Source organism: Sturnira hondurensis, unplaced genomic scaffold (genome assembly GCF_014824575.4).
Source record: "Sturnira hondurensis isolate 20B ecotype Veracruz unplaced genomic scaffold, ASM1482457v3 Scaffold0020237, whole genome shotgun sequence".
Classification (NCBI taxonomy): Eukaryota; Metazoa; Chordata; class Mammalia; order Chiroptera; family Phyllostomidae; genus Sturnira; species Sturnira hondurensis.
Window position 1 is genome coordinate 1978870 of NW_028092868.1, and position 16468 is coordinate 1995337.

Consider the following 16468-nt stretch of genomic DNA (forward strand, 5'->3'; position numbering starts at 1 on the left):
CAGGTCATCACCAAGGGAGGGAGACCAGGAAGCGAAGAGAGCCACCCCACAGCCGATCAAGCTCCGAGTGAAAAGCCAGTCCCAGGCCCGGACAGCCGAAGCGCCACACAGCAGGCCAGCACTTACCTTCAGACAGCTCTGTCACCTCCCTCCCCTCATCCTCCTCTGAGGGAAGATGAGAAGAGGGGTGGGGAGCACAGAGAGGCAGGTGACGAAAAGGAGAGGGAGAGCAAAAAGGAAAGAGAGGTCAGTTAACAGAGATTATTTCTTGAGAGAGAATTTGCTGAGAAAGGGAGGTGGGATAGCAGAGGTGAGGCCAGGGCAGAGGCGACTGTTCACAGAAGTGCCCCAAGGTGAGGGTAAGGTCCACACCGACAGGACCCTGGGTTCCAGAGCAGCAGGGCCAGGTGCTCAAGTAAATAGGGCCTGGCTCTCAGGAGCAGCAGGCCCTGCCCCCAGGGCTTTCTCGGGCTGCGTCTCAAACAGGCGTGAGCAGGCCCAGTGAGAGAAGCCCACCACCTCCTCCTTCTCCCGGTGAGTCAGTGTCCCTGGCCATGCAGACACCTCCTGGGTGGGAGGCTGTGTCCGGCCGTGTGTCCTCGTGGGTCACACATGCATGCCATTGCGTTCCTACCTGGCAGGATCAGCCTTCTGGTGACTAAAGAAAAGAAGCCAAGTTGGCCCCCAGAGCCCCAGCCTAGCCCTAAAACCAGAGTCTAGGGAACAAGTTTCTGGACTTAGCCTGCTTGAACTGGCCACTAAGGGCCCAAGACCCCCCACTTCCTCCTTCCTCCAAAGGAAAGAGAGGAGCTTAGAAACGTGACGAGGAAGTGGGAGGTGTGAACTGGAAGTGAGGAAGCGAGTGGGGGGGGGGCCTGTCTGCACCTGTGTGCGCATGTGTACACACACACACAAGTATCTGAACGCTGAGGCACGGGGGAGCCCGGCTCTGGCCAAGACCTGACCCACTCTAAGGAAACCGAGGCCAGGCCTCCAAATCCCCAGGTCAGAGGATGCTGGGAGCAGCACTGACCCCACAGGTCAGCAGGCAGGAAGGCTGCAAGGTGAGCTATCCTCTCAACCCCCGACCTGAGCATGGGCACTAACTCAGGCTGCCCTCTTGTTCTAGGAAGGTCTGGAGAACCCACCACCTCTGGTCCCGCCCAGGACCACAGGGGTCCTCCGACCCCCACTGCTCTCTCTGGCCTCCCCTGCTGCCTCCATCCACCCAGAGTCACTTACCCCCCGTGGGGTGCAACAGGATATCCGCTGGGTTGTGGGGTTTCAGGCCCAGAGCAGAGAGGGGTGTCTTGGCCAGACCTGGAGGGGAGCGCACTGTGCCAGAAAGAAGAGACGTGGGCAGTGAGTCTCAGGTCATGGGGGCAGGGGTAGGTGCCGGGGAGAGGAGGAGGGCAGGAGGGAGGGCACCCGGAAGTGAGGGCTTGCTGGGGAGGGCTGGGCCCAAGGAGAAGGAGCGGAGGAATCAGCCCCTGCCCAGGAGCGCTGCCGCCGCTCCACCGCCCTTTCCCGCAGGCGGGCATCTGCACAGTTCAAAGGGTGAGGTGAGCCAGGAAGTGGCGTCCTCGTGCTGGCCCGGCCCCTCAACCATGAGAAAGTCCTGTCTTTCCTTAGGCCCCACATGCACACAAAGGGATGGTGGTGCTTTGCGACACACATGCAGGGGGCTTTCTGGCCATCTCGATTTTCCCATATATTATTCCCTCTCTCTTCCTCCTCTCCCCCCTTCCTCCCTCCCTGCACACATAGAGTCTCTCTAAAGCAGGCACTTAGATGGACTGAGGGGAGAACAAAAGAAAACGGGGCAGCCAGAGGGCGCATCCTGGAAAGGACAGATGGAGAAGGGATCACCATGAGAGCCCAGGCCAGCCCACAGCCAAAGGGCTCGCCCCTCGCAAACCCCAGCAAGAGAGAATTTCCTGGCCTGGGGCTCTCTTACCCCCCAAACCTCCGTGCTCTAGCTGAGGGAGAAACCCAGTCTCCACGATCCCTGGGCAAGAGAACCGACTCCCTGAACAAACCCCAGGTCCCTCCCAAGCCACCTGTCCAGGTTAGAAGTGTCACATAACACACAAGGTCAGAAAGGGCTGTCAGGCTTTGTCCCACCAGCCAAGGAAGAGGCCGGACTCTGAGCTGATCCACGGGGAGATGGTTACACCCAGTCACGAGATTTCTCAATGGCAGCTGCCACATACCCTCACAGAGCTCCAAGGAGAGGTACAAAACACAAGCTCTGTGTCTCCTATCGCGGCCATCAGGGCCTGCAGGGGCCATGGCTGCTGAGGACACGCAGCCGCACACCTCTGCCAGAGCCCAGGGCTGCCTGCCCCACACCAGCAGCCCCCACAGACTAGCTGTGGCCCTCAGTTGTCCAGAACCCCGACACAGCCCCTCTGGGTCCCTCCCTGGCCCCGGCTCCCTTCCCCAAAAGACAGTGAGACGTACAGAAAACTAACGAAAAATACAACCTCTCAATGGAAGTAACCTAGGTAACTTATTGCGTACGCAGGTGTGTACGTAGGTGTCTGTGAGAAGAGAGAGACTCACGGGGTCCGGTGGGGAGCCCACTCCTGCACACCAGCCCACTCTGTCCTCAGAGGCCCAACACACAAACACAGCAGAGGGGCAGCTACGTACAAACACACACGTCCAGGCACTGGGCAGGCCTGGGCCTGCATGTCTCTCTGTCCCTCCTTCTCCCTTTACACACACACACAGAGGTGTCTTGCAATGAACACTTATCAAGCACTTATTCATGTTTCACATGAATGAATTTCAATGTAATTACTTATGGAAGAATGAGCCCAGCCTCAGAGGCCACAGCCCATGGCATGGCCACAAGGCGGGAGGTTTTTCTGGGTTCCCCTCACACATGCCCAGCTCCTTGCTCGCTCATGCCCCCAGTGCCCAGGATCCATCCCTTCTCTGAGGCCGACGAGTGGGTGGCCCTAAAGCCAGGCAAGGCTTTTGCTTCCGGGAGAATTCCTCACATTTCTCCGCCTCTGCCCTCTCTCCCAGCCATGGGCATGGATGAAACCTCTGACTTTTTCCCCACCTCCCACCCCCAGGGCACTGAGGGCTGAGCAAGGGGAGAAAGAGAAGAATGGGAACAGGAATAAGAGGCAAAAGCCAAAGTCCAGCCCACATGGCCTCTGTCCCAAACAGGGAAATGGCCAACGTCTTGGCTGTTTAGACCAACATGGAATCAGAGTAGGTGTGAAGGTGAAGGGTAAGACCAGGGAGAGATTCCATGGAGTCATGAAAGGCCACAGGGCTGTCTCCTGAGCAGATTGCCTGGGGCTTGTACCGTGTGGCAGCCACGAACCACTCAGGGCTCAGGTCCTGTGGCAGCCACGAGCCACTCAGGGCTACGGAGAAGGCACAATGTGGCCATTCTGAACCAAGAGCTGTGACACAGACACACAGAGATTTCAAAGACTTGATATGAAACAAGAATGCAAAATATCTTAATACATGGTTACATGTTGAAATGATAATATTTTAGATCTTTGCGGTTAAATAAAACTTATTATTACAATTAGTTTCACTGGTTTCTTTCCACATTTTTTGAAAGACTGAAAAATATCTCATTGATATTTTTATATGGATTTACTTATTGAAATAATAGCTTGGATATTTTGGGTTAAATAAAAAAAGATCGTTAAATTTAATTTCTCCAGTTTCCTGTTACTTTTTTAAATGTGGCTATTAAAATGTTTAATAACACACATGGCTTGTGTTACATTTCCATCGGACAGAACGGCTCCAGGGGCAGCCATGGCCTCCGGTCACAATGTCGGCCTCTCGCGTGCCCAACATGGCAGCCAACATGAGTTCTGCTGGTGCAAAGGCTGGGTCCAGCACCACATTCTTCCTTCCTCAGAGCAGCCAGCCACCAGGAGAGCGCACAAGCAGCTCCAGCCGTCCCCCTCACACTCCTCCCCTCTCACCAGGGCAGATGCATGCATAGCTGGGGCCCGGCCCAGCCAACCCAGTGCCAGAGCAACCCCAGTCTCTCCCTCCTCTGCCAACCCAGGCCTCTCATGGAGACCCTGAGTCCTTCACAGCCTGCTATCGGTCCTTCACTGCTTCCCCACAAAGGGCTTCTCCAAGCTCCTCTGCATGTCTCTTCTACCGTAAGAAGGAACCCTGTCCCACTCCTGTGCTCATCTGAGTCTTCCCTCTGAGGGGAAATACCTGTGCCTTTGGAGGAGTTGCCTCTTCAGCGAGTGTAGCACGGGTATATAGACTGAATGTTCCTGCCTGCAGGCCAGGGATGGGTGGCACAGGGACTCAGCCAGCCCGAGTATGCTGGGCCTTTCCTTCCTTGATAGAAACTAATGGAGGTGTCTGGATGCACTCAGAAATGGGCATTAGAAGCAAGAAGGTCAAAGAGTGACACAAGCAAGTCACAAAGAGTCACTTTAGGATGGAAGGTTTTGTACACAGGATGCAAAGACTCTCAACCACCAGGAAAACTCCACAGCATGAGAGCCCAGGGGCCCTGGGTCACTCAGTGGGGTCCTCAGACTGCGTTGCTGCATCCTTAGATTTGGCGTAGACAACGGAAGAGAAATGCAGGATGGAAAGTGAAGTGGAATGAGCCGCAGGATGATAGGGACAGACTGTGGCTCTGCCCAACTTGGCCAGCAACCCCCACCCCCAGGCCCGGGTGCTTACACAGGCAAGAGTTGAGATAGGGACCCAAGGGGACCCAAGGGAGACAGGCTTAGAGGGGGCTCTTACCCGCACTGGGCGGTGGGCTAGTTGGAGAGGTCCCTTCTATCTCTTCAAAGGCCTCCTTGTAGCTATGCAGGTGGGGCTGCGAAAGGAAAGGGGGGCTCACTGGTGATCACACCCTCGAGAAGAAGGCGTTTTCCACTAACCAGCCCACAAAGCCCCTCACCAACCTGACCACCCACCCACCCATGCCCAGGCGAACACGCAGGTCAAAGGCAGGCACTGCCCATTCTTGGCCCCAACAACTCCTGGTAGCCAAGAGAATGGAAAGCGGCTGTTTGGCTAAACCATTTGCAAGGCACAGGTGGAATTCAGGAGCACCTGCCTTGGAAATATTTCAGAACAAGGCCAAAGAGAAGGGTCCTGGGCCAGGGGACTCGGGGCCTAGCAGAAAGCAGAAGGGAAAAGGTGTCTAAAATCATTCCTGTCCACAACGATTCCACCTGGATTTCATCGGGCATGGTCTGCTCCCATCAGAAGGTTCCAGAGTGCACGTTTGGAATGCAGATCCTGGGGCCCACCCCAAGGCTTAAGTGCTGGAATCTCTGGACGCAGATTTGGTAACCCCATTTTCACAGACCCTCAATGATTGTAGACACGCTGAAATTTAAGACCTACTGCCTCAAAAACCACTGCGATGTCTCAGAAATGCAAACATTATGGCACAGAAATCAGATCTTGGGAGAAAATCTTGTACCTAGAAAGGGCTCAAAAACACTCTGTCAGCCCTGGGTGGTGTGGCTCAGTGGGCTGAGCACTGTCCTGTGAACCAAAGCATCGCCGGTTAAGTACCCAGTCAGGGCACAGGCCTGGGTTGCGGGCCAGGTCCCCAGTAGGGGGCATGTAAGAGGCAACCACATGTGGATGTTTCTCTCCCACCCTACTCTTTCTCCCTCCTTTCCCTTATCTAGAAAAGAAATAAAATCTTAAAAAACCAAACCAAACCACTGGGTCAGACTACACATCTGGTGTGAAGTTTATAGGCCACGGTCCCCTGTGTCATACTCAGGGTTCTTACCACCCTGCTCAGGGGCACTCTTTAGGTGTCAAGAAAGGAGCTCAGTCCCAGTGTTAATGGAAGATGTGAGGACATAAAAGCAATTTAGGGGAGGAAATGAGCTCCAGATCCCACATGCCAAAGCCCTAGGTGAGATGCAGAGAAGAAAAGTTACTGGGCTTAAAAAAAAAAATGGACTGGTCAGTGCCAGCCAGCTGACCATCATGTTCCTGGGGCACTCAGGTGGGCTCTGCTACCTTCTGTGGCCCCAGAATGTGGCCTGGGGACTCACCTCTTTGGGCCGCCCTCCAGGATTGAGAGCGATGGTGAGAGCCAGCTCTGGGGACACGCACTGGACAGGCGAGCGAACCCCGGGGCTCCGGGGGGATGAGGGCTCTGGAGACTGGTTTTCGTACTGCCCATCGCTGGCCGCCCGCCTCCGGAGAGGGGCTGGGGGCTCTGCAGGCTGCTTCTCCCGAGCCTGTACCCCTGGGAGGAACGGCAGGGCAGAGGGGGCCGTGAGCATGTTGTATGGTCAAGGATCCATCAGGCCTAATTCCCCCAGAAAGGATAGCGCAAGCTCAAGGGCCATGATGGAGCTGGGCCTGTCTTCCCTCTACACCGCCCCCTGCCTCCCTCTGCCCACACCCTGGGTTTCTCTGTAGGGTGGGGGCTCTGCTTAGGCTGGGCTGGCCTTCACCAGGAATCTACTGCACACAGGGTTGGGGCCCAGAGCACAAAGGACTGATACAAGAAACAGATGTCAACTCCTTCCAAGGCCTGGAGGCAGAGGGCCAGAGCTTCCAGGCAAATGAGGGAAGGTGGAGGGAGGAGAGACAGTCTCCAAGGCGACTGATCAACCAACAAGCAACATCAGGCCCATGGGGAAGAACTTTTGGAAAGAGAAAATAATGCATCATCTTGCAAATGGTGCTCCCAAGAAGGAACAAAGGAATGACTAAGTCTTGTTATAAAGTCCCCAGACCCAACTGGCCCCTGGAATATTGCTGACCTTCTCTGGGGTTCCCCAACTTTACCCAGTGCACCTCTGAAACCTCTTAGTAACTTCCCTCATGCCAGCCCTTAGCTACCCACCCCTACCTTGCCCCAGAGATGGTCCAGGTTCACACCCTGCCCCTCCCAGCAGAACAGCAGGCAAAGTGCTGGAATCATGTGTTCCATCTGCTTTTCTGTACTTCCTTCCATTCCACAGGCCTGGGGATGTTGTTAACCCCACCCTCCTTCCTGCCCACCCCCTCTTCCCACAGTTGGGCTGAGGCGCGGAACCATTGCCTCACTGAGCTGGCTCCAGAATCCTAGAAAACTTACCCACCCTCCTCCCTCCCTGCGGGCCCAGAGGCCACAGGACTAGCCTGAGGGCAGGCTCCTGGTCCTGATTATCTCCCACCAGGGGGTTCTCAGCCCTGACTTCACCACTGCCCAAGAGCAGATTGGGTGAGGGGACGTGCTGGGACTTACCACAGGTCATGTGGGACTGAGACCCTGGTCACACCAGCTGCACGCCAGCACACTTGGGAACACTGCCCCATGGCACGCACGTACACACATATACACATACATGCATACATGCACACGCACACACTGCTGGCCCCTAGGAATGCGCCAAGCAGAAATCGCCCTCATTCAGACGGACCGCAGTGGGGTCTGCACACCACAGGCGGCCTCCCAGCTCCCGTCTGGCGCAGCCGCTAGGGTTGCCATGAGAAGCACATGCTGGGAAGCCTTCCTACTTGTCATGACGAGTAGGCTCCCGGCTGCCAAGTCCAGAGATGGCACACACAGGGGCACCCCGGGACGCGTACTCCTACTGCCCCACAGTCAGAGGCCCGGTCTGGAGGGAGAGCAGCCAGTCGAGCACTGACAAATGCAGGAGGTGCCTGGCAGTCAGTGTTCAGAGTCTCCACCTGGAGCTCTGTATTGTTAGGAGGCAGCCCGCCTGCCATCGCAGCGGGGGGGAAAAGGGCCCAAATGGGGACTGTAAACCAGACTCACAAACGGTTTTACTTAAAGCAAATAAGCCCCTCACTTTGAAGTACCCTGACTTTCAGAACAGAAAATGGGGGTCGCATTGTTCTAACCAGGGGACAGATGAAAGAAGGGGCCCGTCTCTGAAAGTTCCGAGCAGAGCACAGGGACCCGACAACCACCCCAGGCCCCAACCCTCAGAGAAGCCGCCTGCGGGTGCCCCTGCCCTGGGCCACAGTTCTCCCTCCCCCACCACACCCCCTGCCCCTGAGCCCTCCTGGGCAGCTTGGTCCAGAACTATCGCTGGTTTCATTCCTGGCAGAAACATTAGAGAGAAACAGACATAGCCATTGATTTTCTAATAATAATTGTGACAAAGGAGGCCCGTTCAGGAAAGGCTCTTGGGGTTTGGAACTAAGTTCATCCCCAAGGTTAACAGAAATGCATTAGGGCTGGTTTTCAGTTCCGCTGGCCCAGCCCCGCAGCCTCTTCCTGGCAGATGCCTGTGCCTTGGTGAGGGGTGGCCAGCCTCCCTGCGTGGGATCTGATGTCTACCCTTGAAAGGGGGTCTGTTTCAACTTGAGGCCAAATCTCACAGAGGGACAAAGAACATTCTCGCCGGTGTGCCCAGAACACCCTCCACATCTAGTGCCACCACGCCTGGAGGCAGCGCCAGACTGCTAGAGGGGCATCCCAACTGTGGAGGACATCTGAGAGCCATCTCACCTGTCCGAGTCTCCTCCCCGTGGCCACCAGACCGGCACAGGGGAGCGTGCTCGCTCCAGGGGCAGGGGAGTGCCAGAATGACCTCCCAAGAGCTAGGGCGCTGCAGGGGCGCCTCCATCTGCAGAAGGCGGAAGACCCCACGTTCCACTCCCATGGGACAGCCCCTCCCCCGCAGAGTGCCCATGGCACCCGGGACCAGCCAGGGCCTCTCACATTCTTTGAACACAGTGTCTCACTGTTGTCCCCCTTGGCAGGCCCAGATCTGCCCCTCAGCGCCTGGAGAGCCATGTCCCCTCTCTCTTGTCCTTCCCTACAGGAAGGGAGACGAAGCAGGGCAGAGGGGAGAGAAGAGAGCCCCATTGTTCCTCCGCCAAGCTGGGCCTTCTGGACACAGGCTGACAGCCAGTGTCAGAGAGAGAACCCCCCTCCCTTCCATCCTGGAGACTGACCAATAGTAAAAATAGGCCTGCCCCCCCAACTGCCGTCCTCCCCCCACCACCACCCTGGACCCCAGGCCTGTCTCAGCCTCTAGGCCCATTCTCTCTCTCAGCGCCACTGCCCCTATGAGCTCCACCCCCTGTGTGCTCAGAGGCACTGCACACATATACATTTGCACACGCATGTGCACATAGCCTTCACCCATGGGGAACAGCAGGAGGTCAGCGTCACCCTCAGCACCCCGCCCTGGGGTCAGCCCCTTCCCCAGCACAGCCAGAGGAAGCTCATAAAGAAAGCGGGAAGGAGGCGGCAGTGGGGCCCTGGAAGGCCTTCCCAGCCAGGCTGGTGAGTAGCCCCAGCAGCAGGAGCACGGGCAATGAAGTGTTCTTTAGGACAATAATGTGCTACACTCAGAAGCCCTCCATCGTCCTCATCGTCCCACAGTGCTCAGACACTGTGGGCACTGGGCATCCCCACTGCCTGTGGGACGATGGTCACCTCAGCCCAGGGCCTCCCCATGAGCCACCAGACCTGAAGAGCAGGGTGCCAGAACACCACCCTCTGCCAGGGGTCCTCATTCTGCTCCCCAGTAGCGCTGTGCTTGGGGAAGCGGCTGGCTCCCAGGCTCCCTCCTAAAGCTGGACCTGAAGCACTAAATCCACTTCCTCTAACAAACTCACACATATTTGCCCACACACTTACACACAATGCAATTCTGGGGGCTGAAGTCAATACACACACTCACGGCCCCAAACACCCCTGGGTCCCATGGAATAATACCAGTGTCAGGCTTCATCACAGGTCTCCCCTACAACCCAAGCCTGGCCACGTCCACCCCCACAGACCCAGCTCTTCCTTCCAGCCTTCCGATTTTCAGAAGACCGGGTTCCTCAGCTCCAGGTGGCGGGGCAGGTGTCCAACAGCATGCCGGGGGCTCCGGAAGTGGGGCGGTCCGGGAGGCCACCTGCTGGGCCAGGGCACCAGAAAGCCACACGGCGATCACACTAGCAGCCCCAGGGCAAGCCATGCCAGCTCCCCTCAGGATAGGCCCACCACCCCAGAACTGCTCCAAACCCCAGGTTCATTTGAACACTGCACTCCCCACCACTGGGCCGAGAAAGAGGGGAGGGAGAGGAGAGGAGGCAGACAGGGGCAGTGTGCTAGAGCCATCTCCCCATTATCCATGGACTGGGAGAAGGAGGGTCCAGGAAATACCGGATATTGCCACTGGGAGTCAACTGCTCCCACCACCCCCGGTAAGCCTTTCCCCAGAACTGACCAAGGCCATGGCATGGGGCAAGCCTGAGCACCATCTTCTCCCTGACCTGGGCTTCCAGGCCCCAGGAAGCAGGGAAAGGGTAAGGAGGCTCAGTCCCTAGGTCTAAAAAACCTATAGGCCCATTTGTCCAAGAGACCAGGGTGTACATAGTGAACTACATCCCCCTCAAATAAAGCGAAATGATCCTTGATGAAGGGTCCACCACGTTGGGGCACATCAAGCCACCATGCAAAACATATGGCAGGGGTACGATCCCTCCATTTTTCATATTGGGAAATTGAGCTCTGAGTAATGGAGAGTCTTGGCCAGAGTCACAGAGGTGGTCACAGTCACACCCAGGACCATACTCGGGGCTTCTGACTCTTGGCCATGGGTCCCGGGATCAGAGATTCAGAATGAGTTCACAGGGGGTGCTCTGTCCCCAAAGAGTACTGTACTCAGGAGTAGACAGAGCGGCAGGAGCCGGGGCACCATTCTTTGTCTTGTGCCCAGTGGCCCATGCAAAGCACAGCCTGGCGCCTGCTGAGGCCCTGGCCCGGCATCCCGGGTGGTGCAGCCAGGGTGGCCGGAGAGCTGGGCTTTCCTGAGTCCTGCAAAGGCCTGTGTGCCCATGGGGAACCTAAAAGTTAGTCTAGTTACCCCAGACCCTGTTCCCAGCAGGCAAGGCCAAGGCCAAGGCCAGAAGCATCAGGTCTGTGTCCATGCAGAAGTGGGAGCACTCGTTCATGCAGAAGGAGGGAGGAGGGAGGAGTGGGCAAGGAGAGAGGGGGGAGGTGGTGAGAGAAGGAAAGAGGGGCAACAGAGAATATGAAAGAGATGGGAAGGAGAAGGAAGAGAAAAAAGTGAGGAGAAAATAGAAAAATAAGGAGAGGGGAAAGTGGACAAAAGTTTAGAAAAAGGAGCACATGAAGGAGGAGGGGAAGAGAGAAACTGAAAGCTAAGATGAGGGCCAAGGAGTTCTGAAGGGGGAAGGGGAGGAGAGGAACCAACCAGAGTGGGAGGAAGATCGGAGCCGGTGGAGAGGAGGGTGCCAATGGCTGCTCTGCCCAATGCCCTGCAGTCTGGCGTTGTACGCTGCCCACACCACCCAGGGGGAGCCGGCAGGGAGGGGAGGCAAGCAGGAAGAGAAGGGATGACACCAGGCAAGGAAGGCACCACACCCATGGCACAAGGAACAGATGGACATGGGACACACGAAAAACGCAAGGGACGAGCCATTAAACAAGACGAAACAAAACAAAAACAAAGAGAAAATCAGGATTAGTTGGTATTCCAAGTCTGGGGTCTGGCCACACACTGGAGGGAGGGCATCAGACAGAAGAGGGGCAGGATCCAGGTTCTTTCTCCTCCGAAGGGCAGGCAGACCTCCTCCTGTCCAGCAGGACACTGTGTCCCTCTGATTTCTCACCCCAGTGCGGGACTAAGAGACTTCAGTCCTGTTGCCCAACAGGTCCCCTGCCCCTGGCAGTCAGCACGGCCCCATCCCGGGTCCTCTTCTCCTGTCATGGTCACCTGCCTCTTCCTGGCTTCAGCTGTGACCCTGCCAGTCTGAGCCCAAGGGTCCTGCTCCTTAGCGAGGGAGGTCCCAACCTCCCTCAGCCCTTGTTCTTCCTTCCCACCGACCATGGAAACCTCTTCTGCAGCAGCCAGCCACTCACAACATTCTGCTGCTGCCCAGAGCTGCTGGGCACCACCGAAAAGACCTTAAAATGAGCCTGCCTGGATGTACCCGAGGGCCTACTATGGCATCCATTACTCACGCTAGCTGACTTCCAAGCCACCTTCCCACACAGGGCCTCCCAGTGACCAACATCGCCCCGCCCTGGCTTCCAGGGAACAACGCCCTTCAGCTTCCCTCCAGGCTGCACAAGCTGGCCCACACCAGTGCCTCTACTGGCTCCTCCCACGTCTCTTACTGTGGAATGTGTGAGGCTCAGGGACACACACCTGGGGCCTCTCCTCTGCCTGCGCTCATGTGACAGCCACACACTGACTCCTCTCACATTCCTAAGCTCTGTACTCTCCCCCTGGGACTCCTGACTCCTCTGTCCCACCAGTGGGAATGTTTCACGGGCATCTCAAATCTAACATGGCCAAAACCACACTTCTGATATCCCCTCTAAGCCAGCTCTTCCTACATTTGTACCCATCCCGACACAGAGCAACTCCATCCTTTAGGTACCCAGGGTCAAAGACCTTGACTTTTCTTTCTGTCATATCCCATTTCTGGTATGTCTATACATCTTCATGGTTCCACCTCCAAAATACATCTACAGGCTGAGCACTTCTCCCCATCACCATAGATAATGTCTTGATCAATATCAACAGCCTCCTAACTGGTCTTTCTTCTTCCTTCCAGGCCATACTGATACCTTCAGAAAAAGTCAGAGAAGTCTTTGGCCCAAGTCCTTCTTAAGGCTTCTCATACCACACTGAGTCAAAGCCAGAGTTTTTACGATCACCCACCAGGCCCATGTAAGCTGGCCCCGATTCCCATCACCTCTCTGGCTTCGTGTCTTACTACACCCCCCGTATAGGCATACTCCTGCCTCAGGGCTTTTGCACTTGCTGTTCCCACCTGGTACATTCCCTCACTGCTCTGAGAAGCTACCCCTGACCATCCTATGTAAAGTGCAACCACTCACCCATCCTCTCCCTACCACTGGCACTTCACTGCTTTAGTTCTATGGCATTTATCACCCATCTGACATATCATATATATATTTGCTTATTTGTTTATTGCCCACCTAAACCACGAAGGCAAAGATTTTTACTTTCTTTGTTTTATCACCATTTTGTCAGAGCCTAGATTAGCACATAGCACAGTCTAGGGGCTCGTGTTGAATTAATGATCAAATGGGCCTGATCTCATCTCCTATTTCCATGATGAAATGTAAAAATAGGGTTCTCAGTTCAAGCTCCCAAAGCTGAGCACCAGTACCTCCCTATATCTGTATCTATCCTTTATTATTTCAGGAAGAGGTAGCTTACCTCCTGGTAGAACCTAAATTCTCCACCTGGGCTCCTAAGCCTGCCCTGTCTTACTTTCTTAGAGACCTTATTCTATCAATTTCTTTCTCTCTCTTAAACCTTTTTCTTCTCCCTCTACCCTCCCTATTCAACTCCTCTCTCTTCTCTACAAACATTGTTATGGTTCCTATATTGACAGAAAGAAAGCTCTCAATACCCTGCTGGCCTCTTTAGCTACCACCTTCTCTCCTTTTATCACAAAACCACTCAAAAGAGTAGTTGACAGGCTGTCCACACTCCCTCTGCACTCACTCCTCAATCCCTCAGTCTGGCTTCCATCGCCTGCACTCTCCTGAAAATATGCCTTTGAAGATCACTGGGGCCACCTGACTGGCAAGCCCAATGCATTGTTCTCAACCTTCCTCCTCATGACCTCTCCACAGGGACACGGCTGACCCCTCACTCTTCCTCCTGGAAACCCTTTACTGTGCTGACCTCCGTGATGACCCACAGTCCCTGTCTCCTCTCACCACCCTGACCATCCCGTCTGGGTCCCTGTATGGCCTCCATTCCCTCATGGTCATTTTACTCAACGTTCCTTTCTTTCCATGCCCTCTGACATAGAGACATCCATACCCACAGCTTTAACCTTCACCACTGTAAGAATGACTCCAAAATCCATAGCTTTTTCTACTCTTGCAAACTCAGATTCTGGATATTCAACTGCCTTCCTTATAGCTCTACCTGGAGGCTCCACCATCACCTTAAACTCAGCATCTCTAACCCTGAGGTCTTCATCTTACACCAAACTTGCTCTTCCTCCTAACCCCTGGCATATTAATAGAACCATTATTGTATATCTTCTGTTCATGGCACCTCAGAGTCACCTTTGATGTCGCCCTTTCCCTTGCCCACTCCACCCAGTTTGTAAGCTTCCACAATTTGCACAGCCTCCTTAGGCACCATCTCATCTTTTTCATTTATTTCCATGGTCAGTATCCTAATCCAGTCCCCATACCAAAGCTATCTAATAAGCTCCCAAATCTCTCCCATTTTGCATCCTTCCTGCCCAGACCTGCCAGGTACATCTTCCTAAACTACACCTCTGATCATGGCATAGTCTCCTGACTAAAATATGGCTTCCTACATTGCCATTAGGTAAGATTCAAGCTCCTTAGTCCAGTACTTAAGACCAACCAGAGGCAGGGCCTAAGCTACCATTCTTGACTCTCCCACACAGCCTAAATGCGCTCAATCTACTGTTCTTCAAACATTTCCCATGCTCTTCTGCCTTCACTACAAACCCTCTCTCTCCAATGACCCTATTCACTTTCAAAAGCCTACCCATTGTCCAAAGCTCTGTTTAAAACTTACAGAGCCTTTACAATCTCTCTCACTGATAGTGTTATCTCCTTTTTCCTCATTCCCACAGAACTTTCTCCATGCCTCCCTTATTAAAGGGAGACTTTAATACTTCATTTAAATGACTTTGTTTTAAAGTCCCAGTTCTTTTTTTCCCTTACCAAACTCTTGACTCCTTAAGGATAAGATCCACATCTTATTTCCAACATGCACTGAAATCTCCACCTCTACAGACATTTGAGATCAGACCAGTCACAGAATCGGGATCATAAGATAACATGATTGGACTCACCAACTCTGACTCTTATTTCCTTTTCTTGTCTTATTGCACTGGCTAGGACATCCAATACAATGCTGAATGATAGTGGTGATAGTGGGTGTTCTTATTTTGTCCCTGGCTGTAACAGTAATGTTTCTAATGTTTCACAAGAAAATATAATGTGTGAACAGGCTTCTGGTACCTACACTTTATTAAGTTAAGAAAACTACCTCTAAATTCTCTGAGATCTAAGCTGAAATAAAATGTAGAGTTGTTGTATCAAAGTGGAATGAACCCAGGACTTAATACTGGGTAATCATGGAGAACAGCCAAGTAGGAAAATGAAGACCAAAGGGAGAAAAGCCAGGAGAAACCAGATCAAGTTCATGGCCATGAAGAGGTTCTCTCTTGGATCTGAACTTCCTGGGTTATTCATGTTAAAGCTTGTGTTCCAGCTTCTTGTAGAAATAGAATGAGCAGAAAGGAGTGGTGCTAGCAGTTTATTATCCCTGGCTCCTAGACTATTGTGACATTGATCCTGCCCATGTGCCTTTATCTATACAGGCACAGCAGACATCATAAAGGGCTACTAAGAAAGTTGTGCAAACAGGCTCTGCTGACATAAGAAATACTGTTCACAACAGGGCATGGACCAAAGAGGCCCCTTACAGGCTTGGAAGCCAAATATAACTGTTCCCTCTATGCATCTCACCCCTTCTTCCAAACGAGTCACTCACAGTTGGTGAAGGAAAGGGGGGCAGAGATGTGCCAACAATATCACCCCCTTCCTGTGACTTCTTGGCAGCCTATGGGATTTAGAGGTTGATAGTCAAGACCTCAGAGGCTAGTAGGAGCAAAAAAGGCTGAGGGGAGAAACACTACAAGATAGGTATCCTTCCCAAACCATTCAGGTATGCCTTTCTCCTGAGCCAGCTCCAGGAAAGCTGGAAGGGGCCGGTAAGGGGAGGAAGTTCATCCCACTCCCCCAGAGAAAAGCTCTCTGGATCCTGTCCCTCGTTAGGCTAGAGTGTCTCTATTCCTCAGGCCACCACCCCAACTGCAAAATCTTGAGAGGGCTCCATTCCCCTTCCTTCAACACAACCAGGAGGAAAAGCATGTCTGCTGACAAAGACACTGGGGAATCCTTATCCCAGGGGCCCAGACAGGGGAGAAAGCAGAGACATTAGCTCCATCTGGACCACCCCACGCAGCCTTTCTCTCACTGCTGGGTTACAGAGGTAGGCACGTATCCTGTGTTTTGGCTCTCAGACAAAAGCAACGATGCACAGCTAGACCAGCTCTCCAGGCCGGGGGAAGCCCTGATTGGCAGTTTCAGTGGTGTAAATACTTCCAAGATGGCAAATTTCAAGGATGGATACTTGAGCTGGGGACTGTGCTCTGCCCTGAAGTACAGAAGTAGGGTGCCCATGCACCCCACACCCAGCCCTGGGCCCAGCCCAACAGCCAGCTGCCTGCCCCAGCACTTCCCCAAACCCACCAGCCATCCCCAGCAAGGGTGTCTCCCTCCCTCCCTGCAGTTGGCATGGTGACTCAGCTTCCTCTAAATTTAGGAAAAAGGGGTGCAGGGCAGTGTCAGCATCCCAGACTCCTCTTCTCTTCCCTGAGCTTCCACCACCCTGACAGCTGAGGAAGTGGGGACAGGCCCCAGTCCCCAGCCCCAGTCATTGTTCAC

General features: G+C 54.2%; 1 protein-coding gene across 11 annotated transcripts in view; it reads right to left on the reverse strand.

Moving 5' to 3' along the window:
- TNS1 (tensin 1) overlaps window positions 1-16468 on the reverse strand; it is a 158641-nt gene that overhangs the window by 26260 nt on the left and 115913 nt on the right. For 3 of the 11 annotated variants that reach the window (XM_037029102.1, XM_037029099.1, XM_037029110.1), the window contains 6 exons: window positions 11175-11258; window positions 6048-6244; window positions 4765-4840; window positions 1243-1335; window positions 635-658; window positions 127-165 (listed from right to left, as the gene is read on the reverse strand). In XM_037029102.1, the coding sequence (XP_036884997.1) occupies window positions 127-165; window positions 635-658; window positions 1243-1335; window positions 4765-4840; window positions 6048-6244; window positions 11175-11258 (513 nt within the window). The remainder of the gene's footprint in view (window positions 1-126; window positions 166-634; window positions 659-1242; window positions 1336-4764; window positions 4841-6047; window positions 6245-11174; window positions 11259-16468) is intronic. The other 8 variants (XM_037029103.1, XM_037029100.1, XM_037029105.1 and 5 more) reach the window with 6 other exon arrangements.